Source organism: Denticeps clupeoides, unplaced genomic scaffold (assembly GCF_900700375.1).
Source record: "Denticeps clupeoides unplaced genomic scaffold, fDenClu1.1, whole genome shotgun sequence".
Classification (NCBI taxonomy): Eukaryota; Metazoa; Chordata; class Actinopteri; order Clupeiformes; family Denticipitidae; genus Denticeps; species Denticeps clupeoides.
The window spans coordinates 19,777-41,253 of record NW_021629719.1 but is presented as its reverse complement, the minus strand read 5'-3'; the positions used below and the strand labels follow the sequence as shown (position 1 = coordinate 41,253).

The following is a 21,477-nucleotide window of genomic DNA, read 5'->3' as shown; positions in this document are numbered from 1 at the left end:
GTTGTCTGCTCCTCTCTCTAGCACACGTTAAAGCAGGACCATGACACAACCCTTCCCCTCGCCTGCTCTCCCTGTGATTATCTCTGTCACGTCCCGACAGGCGCGGGCCGCTTTTAAAGGCTGGATCTCAGCGGGTCACGTGGTACACATGCCTACCAGCAAAGGTGCGCTGTGTGTTTACGAGCGGCCCGGGGGCAATCGCGAGTGAGCATCGCTCGGCCGCTTGGCCACGCCCTCGCAACACGTCGTCTCGTTTTCCACTCGCGATCGATGGCCAGGTTGTCTGGCGATCCGTGGTGCGCTTCTGCAGGAGTGTGCAGCGTGGGGAGGAGTATGAAACGCAGAACATGCCTAAAACAAGAAATGGGTACACAGTGAAATTTTGGGGGGGTTTTAAAACCTGAAAATGACAATTTCATTCATATATGAATAGTGCAGTTCATCACTGTAGCCTAGCGGTTAAGGAAGCGGCCCCGTAATCAGAAGGTTGCCGTTTCGAATCCCGAGCTGCCAAGGTGCCACTGATCAAAGCACCGTCCCCACACACTGCTCCCCGGGCACCTGTCATGGCTGCCCACTGCTCACCAAGGGTGACGGGTTAAAAACAGAGGACACATTTTGTTGTGTCACCGTGTGCTGTGCTGCAGTGTTTCACAATGACAATCACTTCACTTAAAAAAGTAGCTTATTATATACAATATATTATATGCAATAAAACAATGCATTTAAATAGCAGCTTGTAGAGTTTAGAAGTAAGCAGTGGAACAATTTAAACCATGCAGAAAGGATCCAGGACGTCAAGAATAATTGTAAGTTGCAGGTTTATGGTGCTGATTGTAAACATGTCTGGCAGTGTTAATTATACATGTGTGAAGGCCGCTTGGAAAATAGTTATGTGTTGGTTATCTGTGCTGCACAATGCACTCTTTACGTCATGCACATTGACTTCCAGGACTTTTTGAAGATTTCTTTTGTGTCAAGATCAAGATGAATATTCAAGGTGTCGCCCTGGGTGTTCCGGACGGCCGTGGCAAAGTGAAGCTTGATCAGATAAGTGCGTTCTCCCCAATTCGCATTCACACCTCGCCGCCCTGAGGAGGGCTGAAAAAACCCTTATCTACTGTCACACAACCAGCAGATTATCTTCACTGCCGCAATTAGCCCTGTTGCATTAAAACGATTATCCCCTCGCATCGTCCGCAGCGAGTAATTTGGGTGTCTGCGGGGCCATAAATCAGGCCCGGCCGTTCCAGTGGGGCAAGATCAGGCAGCGGCCCGGACTTCAAAGGCAGGAGCACAAGTATTTTACAATTATTACCTGCGATGGCCGCTGCCACAGGTTCCTGGCCCCCTCCTCTCCGCTGCGCGTACCTCAGATCGCAGGCGCTTTTGAACTGAGCGGAACCATTTGTCCAAATTAATAGATTACGACGCGGCCGTAATAATAGGAAACTTTCCCGGTACAATTTAGTGGGAGCACCTCTCCTGCTGCAAGTGCTATTTATCTCTTACAGGCCAGTCGCTTCACAGAAAGTCTTCTGCTGCTTGTCGGCAGGTAAATCCACGCTCATTCCCCCTCCATTCAAAAATTTACTTCAAATTCACAGAATCACGGAAGTTGTCGAATTTGTGCATTCATACAAATATAAATCCAGTCCTCACAGCATTTTTTTCTGATAAAACACTAACTGTAAACTTTGCGACGCAAAATTACCAAACGTAACCTTTGCAACGAGCAAAAATAAATTCATTTGCTGGACCTTCTAATTTTACATTGTAAAGTCCCAGTGACACTTGAAATATCAGATATTTGGGCTTCAAGTGCCATATAGCCATACACCTTCAAAAAGCAACTTATGTCCTTCTTGAAATATCTCAGAAGGCCCTGTCATTACTTTGAAGGATTACTGCTTTTAGGAACAAGCTGGCCTCCCAAAAATGTCCAGATTTACAGCCTCTGTGCATTAGGGCATGGCTTCAAGCATCTCTTGAGAACCGATCCGCGGGTCAAGGGACCGAAAGGCTCTGTCACAGCACCTGTGCACCCACTGTGTGCATGTGAGGGGACGAGCGTGGGTGACGAGACCTCGGCCTGCAGCCGCGCTGCTGATCGTATCAGCCTGATGGGTGGTGGCGCCATATCCTCTGCGCAACGAGCGGCCGTTGAAGCCATTGCTTTCTTCCTGAGTTTTCTTTTACTACTGGCCAACTAAGCAGCTCATTAGGAAGCGGCTTCCTTGAATTACTTCCCTGCAAAAAGCGTTCACCGCATGAAAGCTTTACTGTGCATGAATGTGGAAGGCGGCCATAAATGCAGAATTTTATGATGCAGTCATTTTGCTGCCATTTGAGCTACAGCCACAAAGTCAGGGTCATATATGCATGGGCACAAGTGTGTACGCTTTTCACCGTGTCCACGTTTAAACGCAAATACACCGTACTCAAGCTGAAGTTAACATTAGCTAACGTTATCTTGCTGGCTAACACTAATTACATACCGTGACATGGACTGATGTTGCTTAGTAATCTGAGAATAGTGATGAAAAACCAAGGTCTTACAAATAAAGCAAAAATAGTTAACCCTGAAGTGCATGACAAAGGAACACAATTACGATATCAAACGCTACCACTGTCAGAAATACACGAAGGTTATGGAAACGGGCTTATTTTTTTGGTGATTGAAAGTAATTGAAAGCGGAGTGCAACAGACCACCATATTTTTCCTCCTTTGGCCCTCGCAGTGCCTGCAGCATTGTGCTGTCAGAAGCTGCGGCGTCTGCAGGATTCGGCTGCAGCGCAGATCGATGGCAGGCGGATTTCACCGGTCACATCCTCTCTTTGTTCAGAAGTTCATTAATTTGTTTCAAGCAGCACGGAGGGCGTTGGAACCAAAACCCGCAGGCACTGCGGACCGTTGCTGAATGACCGGACACCATGCAGGGGCAGCAGCTTTATCGAAGTGATCATTTGACAAGCTTGCTTCTAAATCAATAGCGTTTAATCGAGCTGGTCCAGCATCTCTTTGCCAGCTGTCACTGAGTTCAAATGTTGAAATGCTGGAAACGCAGCTCTGCGCAATTAAGCCTGTGCGATCATTACCTACAGACGCGGCTGCTGTCAGATGCCGTCCGGCCCGTACGCCGGAATTATGCCGATTGGGACCGTTGAATCAGCCACCAGTTTTCCTTTTTATAACCAGCTACGTGACATTTAACCAAGGTCCTGTCAGTTCAGGCAGTTGCGCAAGAACTAGCACAATGTGATGAATGGCACAATGGTGTTCTAAATTATATGAAGGAGCAGGAGCAATTAGGCCACACTTTAATGTGAAAATGCTTTGCACCCTGACGCAAGTAGTACTGGCCACACCCATAACAAAAAAGAAGATTAATAATAAATAAATAAAGTGAAGTGATTGTCACATGTGATACACAGCAGCACAGCACACAGTGCACACAGTGAAATTTGTCCTCTGCATTTAACCCATTCGAAATTTGTCCTCTGCATTTAACCCATCACCCTGAGTGAGCAGTGGGCGGCCATGACAGGCGCCCAGGGAGAAGTGTGTGGGGACGGTGCTTTGCTCAGTGGCACCTCAGTGGCACCTTGGCGGATCGGGATTCGAACCAGCAACCTTCTGATTACGGGGCCGCTTCCTTAACCGCTAGGCCACCACTGCCACCACAAGCATGCATGTGAAGGCAGCATAAAAGCTGCAGTTTGAGAAATTAAAGTGTGAAGTTCCATATGGGCATTCACAATGTCGTGCATTTAACTATTCTTTATATTTCACTAGTACCCAGCCACATACAGGGTCTTCTCAAATCTCATCAAAATTAATATTTTACTTGAAAGTTACTAGTCATGGGCAGATGCATCACAACTTTCATTATCTGTAGAATACAGAGATTTTATTTTTGCACTTTTTACAGAGATTTTATTTTTGGATCACTGCTGCATGGATTCTGTTACATACAAACCCTGTACATGTGTGTAAATGACATAAATGAGTAGAAATACCATACATTGCTACTTACTTTGGTTAAATTAAACCATCTGTTGTTCTTTCGTGCTCTCGGGTGACCTTGGTTGTTTTGACTATGAAAACAGTCAAACAGTCAGTTTTTTTTTTAATAGCAGCGAGGTGTTTTCCAGAAGAATATTATAAAAGGCAAATAGGATTCTTAGGTGGTGAAATTACAACACTATCCTTCCTTTTCTTGTTCTGCAATTAGGGCGTAATGTGCAGGTTGGTTAAACACAGGGCCCTCGAATTGTGTCATGGCAGTTCCCTCTCTCTATAATTTGAAATTAGTTGTAGGAGACCATAACTTGTGCATGTTAATCATAGGTTGACTCACTGAAGGCAGTGGGAAAGGGTCGGAATTGTTGGCAAAGATATTCCAAAGGAACGTCTAGACCTGTAAAATAAAATAAGCCAAACAGCGCATATCATCAGGGAAAACCTGAGTTTACCTAAATCTGTAATCAATAAGCAATAACCTGAAAATGTAACCTGATAGAGCAAGGGGAGTTGTACATTATTCATATATTTTAATCGTATAACGTCAGTGGAAAGGTGTAGAAATGATGTCGTGACCGTAACAGAACTCCACACGCCCAGAGCCATGCACTCCCGACATCAGACTGGACGCGGACGCCCCGTTATTGCCCGTGCTAAAATGTTTATTGCGCGGATGGCCAAGAGGGCTGAGAGCCGGGTGAAGGTCAGATAATTGAGGGTTCAAGAGCGTGAGAATTGAGGAGCGGATGATGTTTGCCTTCCCCTGTGGTGAGAAGAGAGTCTCCGCGGTCACGAAGCCCCCTCTGCGCCTCGTGAAAATGTTCACCACCGATCAGACGCAGGTTTATTCGATGCACTGAGACCCGGCGATTTAACTTACCTGTGAATATTTTCCATCTGCAGGAATTTCATTGTTGCTTCCCTGGTGAAACACTGCAGCAGATTTGCCGCCACGAGTTGTACGTTAGTATTTTTTGCAGTTTTACAACATTGTTTGGCAGATCTGGACAAGGGACATTAATCTTCTCTGAAGTCTGGACCTTCTGAAGAAAGACAAAGTACTACTGGAGTATTTTAGAAAAAAAAGATGGTTTTAAATGCTTAGTTTAATTTTCCATTGTGGGTTGACAAACCTAATAATGACTTCAAGCAGTGATATCTTTCAAGTGTCATTAGGTGTGAGGTCAGAGGTCAAATGTTGCCCTAAAGGGCAGCACTTTATCCGAATTGTGCAGTTCTGTGTCCACATCAATCAGATTACTCCTACTGATCATTATTATTATATTATTTGCTCCGAATGGTTGCTGTAATGTACCGTCCCTGGACAACATGTCATTTGCAGGCACTTTTTGACACCTCCAGGACGATCTACCCTAGATCTGCAGTTAAAGGACCATCGGAGCAGATCTGATGGAGTAAAGTGTAGTCAACCAGCAGCTCAGCAGGGGTCAGAAGGTGCTGAACACAGGCTGAACACAGGAGTCTCTAATACAGTGGCCATCGGATCTATTCACTTTCTTGTGCGGCTGCTGCTGCTGTAAAAACACTTACGTGCACAAACGTAATGTGCAGAGCGGGGCTACGCAAACACACTCATCATTGTCATCATTTCCACCGGCACGACTGTAATTTCGGGCCGGCGCACAATAAACGCAGGCCGATTCATTTGTAACGGAAATGTTTTGCACAGGCCGGCGCCTCTGAGTAACAGCGGTGATTTACAGCCGGCGCTGGCAGATTTACGGCCTTCCACTGAGAGCTTCCACTGTGTAGTTAGGAGGAGCCTTGCGCCGGCCCTTCTGACAGATGACAAGACACCGGCAATTATCAGTCGCCGCGAATAAATCAGGCAGTGAGAACCGCTGAAGGAGTAACTATTTTTCTCAAATGGGCGCCTCTCGCTCGGGCGAAGCTTTTACAGCCTTTGCACCAGTTCCTAGACAAGATTACATGACATTTTACAATGATAACACCACTAAGAGCTGCTTCTGCGCGATTCGGACGCGATTTAGCTTGAATTTGTATTTGCATTTGTCAGATTAAAACGTGTGATTTGTAGGGGCTTCCCAGGCCTTGTAAAAAAAAAAGACGCGATTAAAAGTGATGGAATTGAAGCCAACCGCCAAGTCATCTGGAACCTCCCCGTTTCCATTCGCCGGGTTACTCAGACCCGTGCAGGCCCGCACATGCTCCGACGCGGCGCTCTCTCCCCCCCGGCTCTGCCGCGGAATGATGTCACTCACGCTGTTTATGTGTGGACGCTTTTATTTATTTATTCATTCATTCATTCGGCTCGGATTCGGATCCCGTCGCGAAGAGGAGGAGGGGCCTGTGGCCGTGGCCCCGTGACTCACCGCCGTCTGGCCCTGTCTGAGGAAAGAGAGAGTCCGTCGGTGGCATGGAGGGGTGACTCACTGCTGCTGGACTAATTTAGGAGGGCCTGACTTACTCTCACTGGCCCACTCTGTAAACACACACACACACACACACACAGTGGGTCTGGCCTCAACAACAACTCTGCATTTCACAATGCCCATATAAACTTGTAAACACATTGTAAATGCTTACGTTTTTCATTATTCACAAAACACACACACTTTTTCCTTTATCAGAAGCCCTTATCCAGAGGGCCTTACAGTCAGTAGTTACAGGGACAGTCCCCCCCTCCGGAGACACTCAGGGTTCAGTGTCTGGTAGCAAGTGGGGTCTGGTCTTCTGGTTCATCTTACCCACTAGGCTACTACCACAATTTATACATACTTATGCCAGTGATCTGGTGATTACTGGTGCATCACGCGGTTTATTAATATTTAATCAGTGCTTTTAAATGAGTAATAGTTTTCCAGGCATGAACAGAAGTACTCCGATGTTTGAATACATTTCACCTGCTGACTTATGAAATCATTCCTTGCCTACAAGGCCATAAAGCGCGTCCTCTACCTAACGTCTGCGTAACGTAGACATCGCAGCGTCTGCCAAGATCGAGGCCGATGACGCACGCTGCCATCAGACCTGGGCAGGATTTGTGGTGAGTACGGGCTGACGCGGCCTGGCTTTGTGATGCACGTCTCCATGGCGAGGGGAGGCATTTTTCCCAGGTGCAACTCAAAAAACGATGCACGTGTGCAAAATATGCATAATGCATTGCATTGTTCATAAAATAATGACAGTGACGATGGTGATGACATTTAAAGAGCAAATCATGCATCGTAGTTTTTTCTAAACACAAATTTCAAACAGTCTTGAAAACAAATATGCAAAAATCATACAGTCAGTTCAGGGGAAAAAAATGTTGCTGTGAGATGAAGGCGCCCCTTAAAGCACTTTCAAAGTTTCCGCTGCATTCCAGGCCGGTGAAATATGAGTGGTTAATGACAGCGGCTGAGACAGCGAGGACAGTCTGTCGTCGGGGTACCAGGGAAATAAAAATCACGAGCCTCGCTCAAGGCTAGCTCGCCAACTACCTGTATTAGCGCAACCCCGGGCCCTGGGCCTAACATTAGCACGGTAACTGCTCTGCAATTAAAAGCAGCAAACATTTCACTCAGTCGCCGATTTATGCTCAGGATGACAACGCGGCAAACGCCGGCCTGTCTTCCCGTTAATGCGGCGCAGGAATGTGGCCCAGCCGATGGTCTTTTCTGACTCCTGTGATATACGACTCTCCTGACCTTGCACTCATAAATGAAAGGTATGTTTCGGAGCCACGTAGGTTTCAAAATGCATTTTTAGACTTTCTTAACTCTATCGGTGGATCTATAACACAGCAGACGTTGTTCTGAGTTAATCAAGTCCTTCCAGTGCAGCCTGGTTATTGATCAGATGGCATGTCAATATTCCTATTCACACAGACTTCAGAACATTTACAGCCCTTATCCAGAGCAACTTACAGTCAGTCATTACAGGGACAGTCCCCCCCCTGGAGACACTAGTAGCCTAGTGGGTAACACAAGCACCTATAAACCCAAATTTAAATTTACATTTATGGCATTTATCAGACGCCCTTGTCCAGAGCGACTTACAATCAGTAGTTACAGGGACATTCCCCCCCCTGGAGCAACTTAGGGTTAAGTGTCCTGCTCAGGGACACGATGGTAGTAAGTGGGATTTGAACCTGGGTCTTCTGGTTCATAGGCGAGTGCATCACCCACTAGGCTACTACTACCCACAGAACATGAAGTAACCATTTTATATTAAGTAATACTGAAGCTGCTGGGGGGAAGTTTATAAGAGATTATGGCCGGGGATTGTATTTCTGTCATTTCTGTGACCGATGCAGTTACATCGGTCACAGGCATGCAAGACTGCTTTCTTTGCTATAACCTGACGACTTCATCTATAAATTGTATAAATTGTACATTATCATACCACATATCATACAAGATATTAAATGTGGATCTCACAACACCACTACTTAGGGCAGGGACTGCAGTAGTCAGAGTTTGTGCTTCAGTAGAGCCTCCAAATATGGGACCGTCTGCAAAGTTCTGCCAGCCTTTAATAAATGTTTTTTTTTACAAGCTTCACTGGATCATTTTAAGCTGTCACAGAAAAACACAAGAACTCTGAGCTACTGATTTTCTGCAAAATGCTAATGCCGAATATATTCAAATAAATCTACATGGTCTCACTTGCCCAAATTAATATCTCTCACATAGTGGAAGGCTTGTTTCGAAAATATTGATTTTATTAATTTGAAGCGCATTTCTTCCAGCTTGTGATCAGGGGGTGTAAAACGAATACAGTCCTAAACAAATGAATATCCCCTGGATCTTTGCTCTTTAATAGGGCTTGTGACAGTATGAGGTGTGGTACAGAGTGGCAAGACTGCACAAATGGAAATTAAAAAAACAACACGGATCCCAAAAACATGACAAAGGACATTGTGCTCCGACGCATAATGTACTTCAGGTCAAGAAAAACCAGGTTGCGGCAATATGAAATATATCAGTGTATGGGTATATTTAGAAAGTACAGTATAATAACAGTAGTAAAAGTGATATGATTGTATGATAATGGTAATAATAATAAAACAGCAGTACAGTGTGAGGCGGTGAGAGATGTATCAAAATGAAGTGTGCAATGCTGTTGTAGGTTTAAGTCCAGGTATGAAGATCAGATATGAACTACAAAGCACTGATGAACGTCGCTCCAGGTCGGACCCCTAACTGCAGAAGCCAAAAGAAGAAGAGGAACATATATGATTGTGTTGATAATAGCCAGCCTATGTCAGCAAGAACTTAAAAGCTCATTCTGGTATATTAATGCATATTTCACAACTGATATGGGGTGAAAGGGTTCGGTGAACGTTGCTCAGATAGTTTAATAGTTTCAGACTTCATGGGAAATGATCGAATGGTGAAAGTCTGTTTATGATCTTGATCATGATCATCTGTCACTTTTGACATCGCCAGGAAACCCGGCAGATAAAGAAGACACCGATAGTGTTTGCTTTTTAAAAAACTCAGGGAAGCAACAGATGCAAAGCAGCCACATTTGACAAACAAGCAGCACTTCCACATGACAAGAAGGTCATGGCGCTTTGAAGGCACATTCCTGCCTGACGGGCGCTGTAATTACACGCACTAGTTATTATGTTCCAACAAGCTAAACACTTACACTGTGGTCAAGGTTAAGGAGGTGAAGCCGGGTTCCCACGGATGTCATCCTGCGGCGCGAGCACGGATGGAGAAACGCGCCCGTTCTGGGCAAGCAGGGCTTCCAATCAGGCCTTACGTTGTACAAATATTCTTGTCTGACCATGTTTCGGGCGTCTTGTGCACCTTGCCTGCCAGCCAGCAGGTATCACAGATTTGAATTTGAATTCTGATGGCTTAAATGCAGAGGACACTGCATTTCGTGCTGTGCATCACAATGACAATCACTTCACATGGCCCTTATGATATGGGGAAACATCTTTATGAAAAATCATAATTATGGGGAAAGTGAGTGAAAGTGAAGTATTTGTGATACACAGCACACTGTGACACGGAGAAATGTGTCCTCTGTATTTAACCATCACCATTGGTGAGCAGTGGGCACCATGACAGGCTCCCAGGGAGCAGTGTATGGGGACGGTGCTTTGCTCAGTGGCACCTCGGCGGATTGGGATTCGAACCCGGCAAGCTTCCTTAGCCGCTAGGCCACCCCAGTTCAATCTTCAATGGTACCACTGTGTCACCTCTGGCTGTCTAGTGAATTTATGTTCCTTCAGATAGGGGGCAGTATTTCTATTTTGAGGGGGAAAAAAGAAAATGAAGATTTCGAGTGCTGATCACACGGTTCCCTCCTCTGACCTTCACCTTTACTCACTAGCGCCCCATGAGGTGCCAGCTTGCATATCCCTCACAGAATATGATGGATGGTCTTGGAGATTTGGAGGAAATGGAGCCCGTTTATGGGTGGATCAATTTCCATAGCTGTCATGCAGAAATAATGTCAAAATTGCTATATATGGTTTCCAAACTTATGAAATCAACACAGCAGATACTCCGCCACTCCTGATTCATCTCATCCTACAAGGCCATCATCCAGTAGCCCAGCGGTGCTGAGCGGTGGTGTGTGGGATGAATAGAATTCAGTAAAGGCACCGTGTTCCCTTCTGAGAGTAAGTATCATGATAAGAATCTCACACGACTCCACTCCTGAAATGACCTGTAGGCGGGTGTGACCGTATGGGATTGTTTTCCATGTTAAAAGCCATTAAAAACCATTATGATATTCTGCATGGTGGTTCTCGATAAAAAAGGCTTTTCTGCCCCCTACGGGTTGATGGAGAGAAGTTCCTTCCTTCACATGTTTAAACTACTCTCAACTTACTGGCACATTAGTGTACGAATATGTGTAAGGTACAAAATAAAACTTTTCATTAATGTTCACATTTATTAATGGGGCTAATAAAGCACCATGACTGGATCAAACGTCACTTTGTTCCTCATCTGTATGTTATTTTCACCCCTGATAACATGCTGATAATCTTTCAACTGTCACTGGATTTATTAAATTCACTTTATTATACCTGCCATAGTTATTTATTCTTTAGTTAAATTATAAATAAAGTTTTTTCTTATCTTACTATGTTTTGAGATTCGAGAGGTTTGTTGTCAATACAACAGTATACAGTGTATTAAAATGCTGTTTCACAGACCCACCATTAAGAAAAAATGAAAAGATTATACATAAATTTTAAGAACCTAGCCTAAAAATAAAAAAGGCTGTGTAACACCTTTCTATTCAGACCTGCACGCTGTCACAAATTTGAGTAAATATATCCATTTATATTTACCGCTTTTGCCAGACACTTTTATCCAACGCAACTTACATGAGTTTTGAAATGTCTATTATGTTACTCCATCTTAAATGTACAAAAAACTTTTTTTTTGTCGCTTGTGTAAAAATTAACCTCAAGTGCCGCTGAAATATATATATATTTTACAAGAAATGGCTCATTTTATTCCCAACAGCTTTTGAAATAATGTTTTAGTGCAAAACGAAACTGTAAAAAGTATTCTTATATTCAAAGCTTGTTAAAGCCCATTAAGTCAATTTTTGCAGACATATGAGCTTCACCTGTGACTAATAATGGATGAATTAGGTCTCAAGTGTATAAAAAGAACCCCAGTACACTAGACCTTCACGCTGAGACTAAAGTGTTGACTATCAAGAGGCTGAAGACCAGATCCACTGCTGATGTAGCAGACACTTTCAATGTGTCTCAGCATCAAGTACAGAGGATAAAAAAAAGATTTGAAGAGACTGGAGACGTTTTTGACAAGCCCAGGTCAGGCAGACCCCGCAGACAACTGCTTGAGAGGACCGTTTGTCACTCCACTGCAGCAGAGCTCCACGAGACCTGGTCACCTGAAGTCCCTGTGTCAACCAGAACAGTTTCCATCAGATTCCGTCTCGAAATGGCCTCCATGGTCGAATCGGTGCCCAGAAGCCGGCACTAAAAAAAAGACAATTTGCCAATAACCACAGGCTGCTAAATGGATGGACACTGGAAAAGGTGCATTTTAAGATGAATCTTCTTTTGAATTACACCACAGTCACTGCAAATATTGCAGGAGACCTACTGGAGCCCGCATGGATCCGAGATTCACCCAGAAAACAGTGAAGTTTGGTGGCGGAAAAATCGTGGTCTGGGGTTACATCCAGTATGGGGGTGTGTGAGAGATCTGCAAAGTGGAAGGCAACATCAATAGTCTGAAATACCAAGAAATCTTAGATACCTTTTATATACCCAACCATAAAAGAGGTCCAATTCTGCAGCAGGATGGAGCTCCATCACATACTTCCATCTCCACATCAAAGTTCCTCAAGGCGAAGAAGATCAAGATGCTCCAGGATTGGCCAGCCCAGTCACCAGACATGAACATCATTGAGCATGTGTGGGGTAGGATGAAAGAGGAAGCATGGAAGACGAAACCAAAGAATATTGATGAACTCTGGGAGTTCATCAATTAATTGTATGAATCCTTGCCAAACCACATGGATCCAGTCCTTCAAGCTCATGGAAGTCATACAAGATAATAAATGTGGATCTCACAGCACCATTACTTAATTTGCTGACATATTTTTGTATTTGCGGTAAATTTGTTCAATTTCTTTAAAGGCGACAATAACACAAATTGGTTAATTAAAAGTCAGGTAAATAGCAGGTGTTTCTACAAAATAGATAAGCATTTACATTTAAGGCATTTGGCAGACAAGCGACAAGACTTTTGTCAGGGACGGTATATAAGAGCCACAAGGGTGGTAGTAGCCTAGTGGGTAACACACTCGCATATGAACCAGAAGAGCCTGGTTCAAACCTCACTTACTACCGTTGTGTCCCGAGCAAGACACTTAACCCTGAGTGTCTCCAGGGGGGGGACTGTCCCTGTAACTACTGATTGTAAGTCGCTCTGGATAAGGGTGTCTGATAAATACTGTAAAATGTACTGTAAATGTAAAATATAATCTAAGCATTTCCTAAAAAGGATTATCTTTAGCAACTGTTCAAACATCTAATGGAGGTTCACCTAGTGAAAATAGTTAATCAATCTTATTTATTTCATAACATTATGGCTGACCAGTGTGCCCATGCGCCGTGTGTTACCTATGAATTAAAAAGTGTATGATGGGATATTTGACAATAAATAGAATTCTGACAGGAATCAAATTCAGCAAGGGAATTTCGGGAATGCTTCTTATTAAGATCTTAATCCCTCCGCTGTATGCAGAGTTCAGTGCTGAGACTCATAACCAGTACATAACTGAACTTCAAGGGCCATGAGCCCCTGGCCCCTGGTTTAATTCCCCTCACAGTTTACCACAGGAATTGAACCAGGACATGTGTTTCGACCAGTGAAAAACTGAAAGCTGAAGGTAACTTCTGAGACCTGCATAGAGCTAGGAGAGATGTAAAAAAAAAAAAATCATATTTGTGATTAAGCATCGGATCTGATCGGATCTGGAACTGCAGGCTTTTGAGGTGATAACAGCCTAATACTGAGTAACACACCTAACTTTGAACCTGATGAGCACAAAGACGCAGATTCGATCGGTGCCATGTTGGAAGGATGTTATAATAAAAAGCCGCAGATGTTGCCAGATGCGTAACTTTCCCAAATTGCGCCAAAACGCACACCAATGTACAAAAAGTATGTGACTTTCGCGAATGCTTACTCTGTCTCACAGAATTGAGACATGAGTTCCTCTGTGAATACTGTCCACAAGCAAAATTACCGACACCATAAAATTCTAAATCCCTCAATCTGGCAACACGTCTTCACATCGCAGATCGTTTGCGCGGTTTATTGTTATGCTTTTATTTCCTGGATGTAATATATTAAAGTGTATCTGAAGATGATAGATACTTTATAATAAAATATTAATATATTAAAATGAAATATACAAAAGAGATCCCAAAACGTGATGTAAACATGACACCCATTAAGAGATTTTTTTTATTATTTTACCACGACTGTTAAAAAAAAAAAAAAAGATATAGAAAGAGTTGGATCTTAGCTCGAATTTGCTAGAAGCATTGTTGATTTTTTTTTTTTTTTTTTTTGCGTGAACGCACGTTTGGAGACGTGGAGCCCTTGCGCCCGTGGCGTGGCGCCGTCGACGGGAAGCGCCGCGCTGATTGGCTGCCGCGGAGGCTCCGGCGGTTCCGCTGCGCGCCGCAGTGCTCGGTCCCAGACGCTCCCGTTACAGTTCGATGGAGGAGCGGCCCAGCGCGGGGGCACCCGGGAGATTTTCTACTCATGGCGGAGACCGACTGAAGCCCCCGGTGAATGATGAGCAGCGCCACTGCCAGGACCAGGACGAGGAAACGCCGACGAAGAAAAGCGGTGGGTGCCCGGCGCGAAAGGCCTCGAACTTTTCCCCCCCCATTCTTCTCCCCCCTTGTTCGAGCGAGATTTCGGCGGCGGCCTGGCCAGCCTATTCGCTGGCGGAGGGGAGTGTCTTGCCGCTGTTCGCGGGTCGTTATTCTCTGAAGCCCGACGCTAATATTAGCCCGCTTGCTACGCGGGTAGCCGCTGGACGCGTGTGTGTGCGCGTTGACCTTGTGCTTTGCTTGCAACTCCGTGTCGCGAAAAGCGGATCGTCGGGCCTCGAACACGGGACTTCTCGCCCTGGATGAAGGCGTCGTCGGCGCCGGTTCAGTAAGAGTGTGGTTTTCGATTTAAATGTGCCGATTTGTTTTCTGGGGAAGCAGCCAGCGCGTCTCGGCGAAGGTCCCGGTTGGCTGTGGACGTATACTGCGACTGGGTATTGGTCAGCCGCGCCTTGTTCGCCCGTTTACACGCACGGCTGGTAGGAAATTCTGACGGGGAACTGCTCGTGGCATAACCCCAGCTCTCTCGGAATGTTCTCCCGTAGCGCTACTACTTCCGGTCCGCCATGTTGGCTGCCGAAAAATCGCCCAAATTCGCTTTAATGTCGTCGGCCGGCCGCGTTCGCGTGTGGCGTCGGCGCAGAAGCTTCGGTCCGCGGCAGGGACGCGTGTTAAACGTGTCGGCCGCGCGTTTTTTTCCCGGCCGGGCCCTGTTGCTCCGGCGGTCACGTGAGCGGCCCGTCTGGCGGCGCTTAAAAACACTTCAAATGGCCGAAACGTCGCGCTTTTTCCGGCGACGTCTCCCCACCGAAGGCGAGCCCGGCGGCCGCGGGTTATTTTTACGCCGCGCTGATTTTACAAAAAAAAGGGCGTGGGGCCGCCTGCGCGCCGGCCAACACCCTCCGTGCCGGGCCCAGGCCACACGACGCCCCGCTCGGAAGCCCAGATCCGGGCCGCCTCGCTGCGAGGGAACCGGTGAACTAAACGCAGGTTGATCGTCGTTTGCCGACCGCGGTCGGGTCGAAAGCTGGGGGTCATTTGAAAATGTCCTTGTCATTCCGTGAAATATTTCGTTTGAGTTGAAAATATTGCCACGTTAATGAGAACTATTCACTGACGCTGAAATAACGCCCCAACCCACATGAGCTTCACCCCCCCGTAATATACTTGACTAGTGAGAATGTAGCTTGTTTAATCAGTGCAACGTTTTTTTTTTTTTTTATATATATATATATATATAGATAGATAGATAGTGAAGAAGTATCGTTCCACCTTTAACAGTTACCAGTTACGATATTTCTGAATGAGCCTTCTGGGTCAGTTACAGAAATCTTTTTATAAAACGTGCAGCAAAGCATGACAGAAGATGACCAAAAAAACACTTCAGAAAACCATCCAATGAATTGAAAATGCCACATTCGTTTCATAATTCGTTTTGTCGTGGTCCATAAAATAACCTCGTGCTTTAATATTACGTCGGAGGCCACTCCCGCACGTGCCGGGGTTTCGGCCGCGGCGGTTGAAACAGAAATCGATGCGTGCTGAAGTGTCGATCCCTCGCCCGGGCCGCTGTTCCTGAACGTTGCAGCCAATCAGACCGTGCGGTTGGCTCAGCATATTACATTTCTCCTGACCCAGTTGCCTGGGTTGCAACTATTTAAAGTTACTGTAAGCAGGTAGAAACGTTCGTGCTGGTGCCTTAGTTGGACTTGTATGTCCAATTTAAATACACTTTTCCTGAAATGCAGTGTGTGTGCATATTATTAAGACCGTCTTGTCCTTATTTCACTGTCAGTCTGTTGAGAATCTGTCCTATTTTTAGCATAATTTCTGTTTCTCCGATGCTTGCAGGTTATGGGAAAGTGAACGGGACAACTGCAGCGGCACAAGAGATCGCCATTACCCATAATCCATCTGGCAGCCGTCGTCTTCAGAGCAGCAGTAATGACCGACGCCTCTTAGAACACAACGCGAAAGTCAGGGCTCCGTCCAGGGCGGTGGCCTTTTACGGGGCGGGGGAGCGGAAGGGCGGTGGCAGCCACCGGAGCAGCATGGACAGTAAGAATGACCGCCCTCCTGATCCAAAGCACCCGGAGGGCAAGAAGGAGGCTCTGACGTCGCTGAACGGCGTCGTGGCCCCCGGCCTGCTCGCCAACGGCTACCCCGGCAGGAGCGGCAGCCAGAACGACAACGATGGCAGCGGCTCCGAGAGCGGCTACACCACCCCGAAGAAGCGGCGCAACGGCCAGCGCAGCGTCCAGCCGGGCAGGTCCGGCAAGCAGGAGGCGGAGCCTCTAGACGCCTACGAGTGTTCGGAGGGCGTCCTGACCGCCGCCAGGCTGGAGGACAGTGCCACAAAGTCCCTCGCCAGCGACCTGCCACGCAAGAACTCTGACGGCAAGGTGAAGAAGCTGGAGGAGCGTCCAGGGAAGGCCAGGTCCGCCAACCCGGTGGTGAAGGAGGACGCCTGGACGTTGTTCAGACCCCCTCCGGTGTTCCCGGTGGACAACAGCAGTGCTAAGATAGTGCCTAAGATCAGTTATGCAAGCAAAGTGAAGGAGAACCTCAACAAGTCGGACCGGGAGCCCCTCCCGCCGACCGCCAGGCTGTCCCAGGTGCCCATGTCTGCGGTCAAGACCATCACCTCGGCCAGCTTCACCAACGGGCCCCTGCTCCCGGGCGAGGGCAGCAACGGCTGCTCCCTGCCCGGCCTCCTGCTCGGCGGCGGCGCCGCGCCCGCGCTGGCCTTCCTTGCCCACGGGGGCGAGAATGTAGCATCGGCCGCCGCGGACGCGCTCCAAAAGTCCAGTCTGTTTGTTTACCCCCTGGCCGCCGCCCCTTCCAATATGCAACTCTCGCTCCCGAGCGGCCGCCAGGTAGACCCGCCCCCCGCCGCTGCTCCGACAAATCAGAAGTCTCTGGTGGACATCTTTCAGAACCAGTGGGGACTGTCCTTCATCAACGAGCCCAGCGCCGGGCCCGAGGGCGGCGCCGAGGCGGGCTCCCGCTCAGCCGGCACTGGCAAGCCGGCGGAGGTGACGTTTCAGGGCGGCTGTCCCCCCTCGGTGTCCCCCCAGAGACAAGAGCAACCTTTCCCCAAAGCGTACGAGCTGGACAAACGGACTTCTCCGCCCGCCCTCAGCAGGGTGGTGGGCCTCGGCCCTCCCCCCGCCCTGCCGGCGGAGGTGGGAGGCTGCCCGCCGACCCCAGGCCTCGGCGCGGCCGTCCAGAAGGACGCGCCTCGGGGTCTCGGTGCAATACTGTTCAACTCTTCCTCCGCTAGGGACCCGGGCGACGAACGGCGTCCGGCCTCGCCGCCGACGACTACTGCCGCCGCCGCGCTGGCCTGCGCCAGGAAGCAGGGCCACACCAAGGGCTTGGACAGGCTGTCGGGCTGGGGCATTTTTGACCTAAAAGCTGCTGTAATTTATCACACTAAAGGTACTTGCGTGTCTCCAGGTTCTCTGGACATGCCGACTGATGGTAGTTTCAGTGTTAATCGAGTCCTTCGTCACTCAGTTGTAATTTGTCTTCTTTTTTTTGTTCTTTTTTTTCAGAAATGGAATATATTTTGAATTTGCAAAAACAAGGTAAGCATTTTTTTATTTTTTTGTAAACATTTATTTATTTTTGTCCTTACAGGTAAATATGCTCTGCATGCTGTTTTGTTTCTATGTCTTAGTGGCATTGATGTATTAAAGATTTTTTTTTTTTCTCCTTCCGGTTTTTATTCGTTCTCCTTTTTAAGAAAATGAAGAAGAAAGTGAAGTGATTGTCGCTTGAGATACACAGCACACGGTGCACACAGTGAAATTTGTCCTCTGCATTTAACCCATCACCCTGAGTGAGCAGTGGGCAGCCATGACAGGCTCCCGGGGAGCAGCGTGTGGGGAACGGTGCGGGATTCGAACAGGCAACCTTCTGATAACGTGGCCGCTTCCTTAACCGCTAGACCAGTAGTCTGAAAGGGTGCGGTATATTCAAATCAGCTACAGCATTACGACTGTGTGGTTTATAAGGCCGCAAGGGAACGTTTTGTCATTGGCATCCCCTTGACATACAGCGCCACCTAGTGGTTTCTCTGTACTCTGAAGACTAATTTGGGGCCTGTCAGTATAAGAGACCAATTACTATTGTGCTGGGAATGTCCCGAACGTCACCAAATATCACCCTGAGCTTTGTGGCCACGCCTCCGACCATGCTAATATGGCTCCTTAGCGACTCCGTCCTACAACACAATCGTACAGTCCACTTTATTATGAAGGCCAGACGGGCCCGTTAATATTTCTTCTGGAACTCTGGTTTTGGTATTCTTCTTGTTATTCAGGAAATTCGCTGAAAAGCATACCAGCGTCCTTTTGGTTTTATATCAACGTAAATTCAATTGACAACTGAACTGGTTTTGTTTAATCTTTGTGAACTTCCGAGGTTTGTCTGAATACCAATCGTAATATTTAATGGCCCAGAATGACACTGCATCTGTCCCCTCTGCAGATCCAAAAAGAGTAGTGCTGTATGGAGAGGCGAAGGACCGGCCTGACCAGTGAAGCTGGGATCCTGAACGGCACGGACCTCGTCAGCCGGACGGTGCTGCGGAAAGCGACTGCGCTCATGGAAGAGACTTGGCTGCTCCTTTGAAACGAACACACTGATTCTGAGTGAATCTTGACACACTGCAGAGATGCTGCAGTCCCGCCGGGCACAGGGACCAGTGTGGTCAGACGGCAATAGCAGGGGGTCCTGGTGGGTTAAAGGGTTTGGGGGGGGGGGGGGGTTAGGTCGGCTGAGGAGATGCTGGAGACGAGCGGAGCTGCACACTGAGGCCTCTGGTCTTCCTCATCCTCCTTTTTAAGTGTTTGTTGTGGGACAGTCCATGGATTCAAACACTCAAAAATAAACTTTTGCACACAAATGCAGAACCCAGACTGGTACACAGACGCTCGCTCGGAAGACAACTCCCATCGCTCCGCCAGATCGTCTTCACAAATTCGGACCGTCTGGTTTGTGTGCAGCTGTGTGAAACTTGAAATCACTTGACTTTTAAGAAGAATAAGAGAGAAAGAAAAAAAACTTTTAAAGTGAGCAGCGTCTTGCTCTGGGGGCGAAGGTGTATGTCTTTAAGGGTGTCAGTGTCTTGACCGATAACAAAAAAAAAAAAAAGGAGAAAGGAAAAAGCAACTTAAAGCTAAACCAACGTTTGGAGCATCAGGGGAGAGGAGACTAATCGTCTTAATGTTTGCTCTTCATTCATATGGGGTCTTTCTCGGGAGGGGGGGGGGGTCACTTTTTTTTTTTAAGGAACTATGTTGGGGAATGAACACAGGAAGGCCACGCCCGGTGTTGATATGGGAACAGTCTGTGCAACGGTCATCCTGTGTTGGAGAAACTACCAAGTGCTTTTGTTCCGTGGTCTCACCGTCTCAGCATACTTCTTACCACCTGGTGGCCAGAACAAGACCCCGCCCGCCTCAACGATCCCTTCGATGCCGCCGCACGGTGTTGTAGCCGCGTTGTTCTCCGTGCTGAGATGGGCGTGTTCCCGTCATCATTTATTTTTCTCGCTTATCATTTTATTTGCTGTTGTAGTTCTGTTTTTTTTTTTTTTTTTTTTTTTTTCTTGCTAGTATGTTTGCACAGGCAAAGCAGGGGCAGCGTTTATGGAGGCCGGTGGGTTGCAGAAGCCTCAGCTCAGTCCGGGGATCTGATGCTGTAGCTCGGCATCCAAGATGACAAAGACAAAATATGGAGGAAATAGAAAAAAAAAAAAATTATATATATATATATATATAAAGAACATTTTCCCTTCTCTTTTACCCAGTTGAGTTTAATTCTAATATTATTAGCACTTTATGTAATCTTTAACTTCAATTGTCTTTTAAAGAATAGACATATCAATATGAGATTTCAGAATCTAATGAATAAATCATACTAATAAAAAAAAAAAGAATCAGTCAGTGGTGTGCTCTGAGCAACATCCAGAAAAAAAAGTTACTCAGGTAGGGTTAGGACAGCGTTAATTTAATTTACCAACAGTGTTATTGTCTAAAATATACAAAGGATGACAAATAATTTTTATGCTGAAACCTTTTTGCGTTTGGGGAAAAAAAAAATGTTCTTTTTGTGGTTCCACGTCCCCCCTACCACAGCGTTTGTTGGGAATAATCACCCGTGTCTTTTTATTTGATTGTGTAATGATGTCAGATGAGCTGTTTTCATGATTTTTATCTCCGTTTACTGCCGTTGACTCAGACTTGGTTCGGTTCAGTGAAAGTGAAGCACCGAGTCTCTGGTTTGAGCTGGAAGCTCTCGGCCATCGTCGGTAGTATACTTACCTGTAGCTCTCGGCCGCTGGTGCCGTAATGAACCGTAATGATTACGACATTTGAGTTCATTTCACTGCTTCGACTCACTTCTAAATTATAGATATTTAAAAAAAACGATTAATCGTAAACTAACATCAGAGCCTTTTTGCATTTTGGATGTGACTGGCCGCTGAGGTCTGGGGCTTAATTTGTTTCATTTTTAATTAAGCTCCTTAATCTCCATCTTTGTTAGCAGGAGTGAACTCTAACCTCTCGATTCAGTCAGTAATGGTGGTACAGCCTCAGAAAACCTTTTTTATTCTGTCGGTGTGTGTGCGTGTGTACCGGTAACATCTAATAGTATCTTAAGGGCAGACTGTAAGTTAGCTAATTAACGGTGTCCACCTAAAAACCATGAGATCATGTAAGCGTGTCATGAAGATGTCTGTCTACTTCAACATGGAGCATGTGCTTGGTGATGTGATATATGTTTGATGCCACAAACACTTTATGGAGAGGAACGCCCTTTGTCTGTGGGTCCCCCCCCCCTTTTTTTTTTTTTTTTTTCGCGTTGCCCATACCAGCTGGTCAAATCTGGGTTCCACCCTGTCGGAAGTTCTCCAACCCTGCTCCTGGTGGCTGGCCATCCCACAGGTTCCTTAGGGGTGGCTGGGGTTAAAACCCGTTCTTCTGTAAACCACCAGGAACAGCGCTGGATTCCTTGGATGTAAAGAAACTCGATGGTGGTTCTTGAAGGGCTGCAGGACTTGTCCACCTTTTTATTTTATTTAAAAAAAAAAAAAGAAAGAAAAATCTCTAGACCA

General features: G+C 46.5%; 1 protein-coding gene across 1 annotated transcript; it reads left to right on the top strand.

The window, feature by feature from the left end:
• Positions 1 to 14,144: 14,144 nt before the first annotated feature.
• On the top strand, positions 14,145 to 19,082 carry LOC114772578 (nuclear fragile X mental retardation-interacting protein 2-like). Its single transcript, XM_028965466.1, has 4 exons — positions 14,145 to 14,364; positions 16,203 to 17,792; positions 17,909 to 17,941; positions 18,846 to 19,082. Exons 1-4 carry the CDS (start codon positions 14,232 to 14,234, stop codon positions 18,896 to 18,898), a joined length of 1,809 nt encoding a protein of 602 aa, XP_028821299.1. The 5' UTR covers positions 14,145 to 14,231; the 3' UTR covers positions 18,899 to 19,082.
• The last annotated feature ends 2,395 nt before the right edge of the window (positions 19,083 to 21,477 follow it).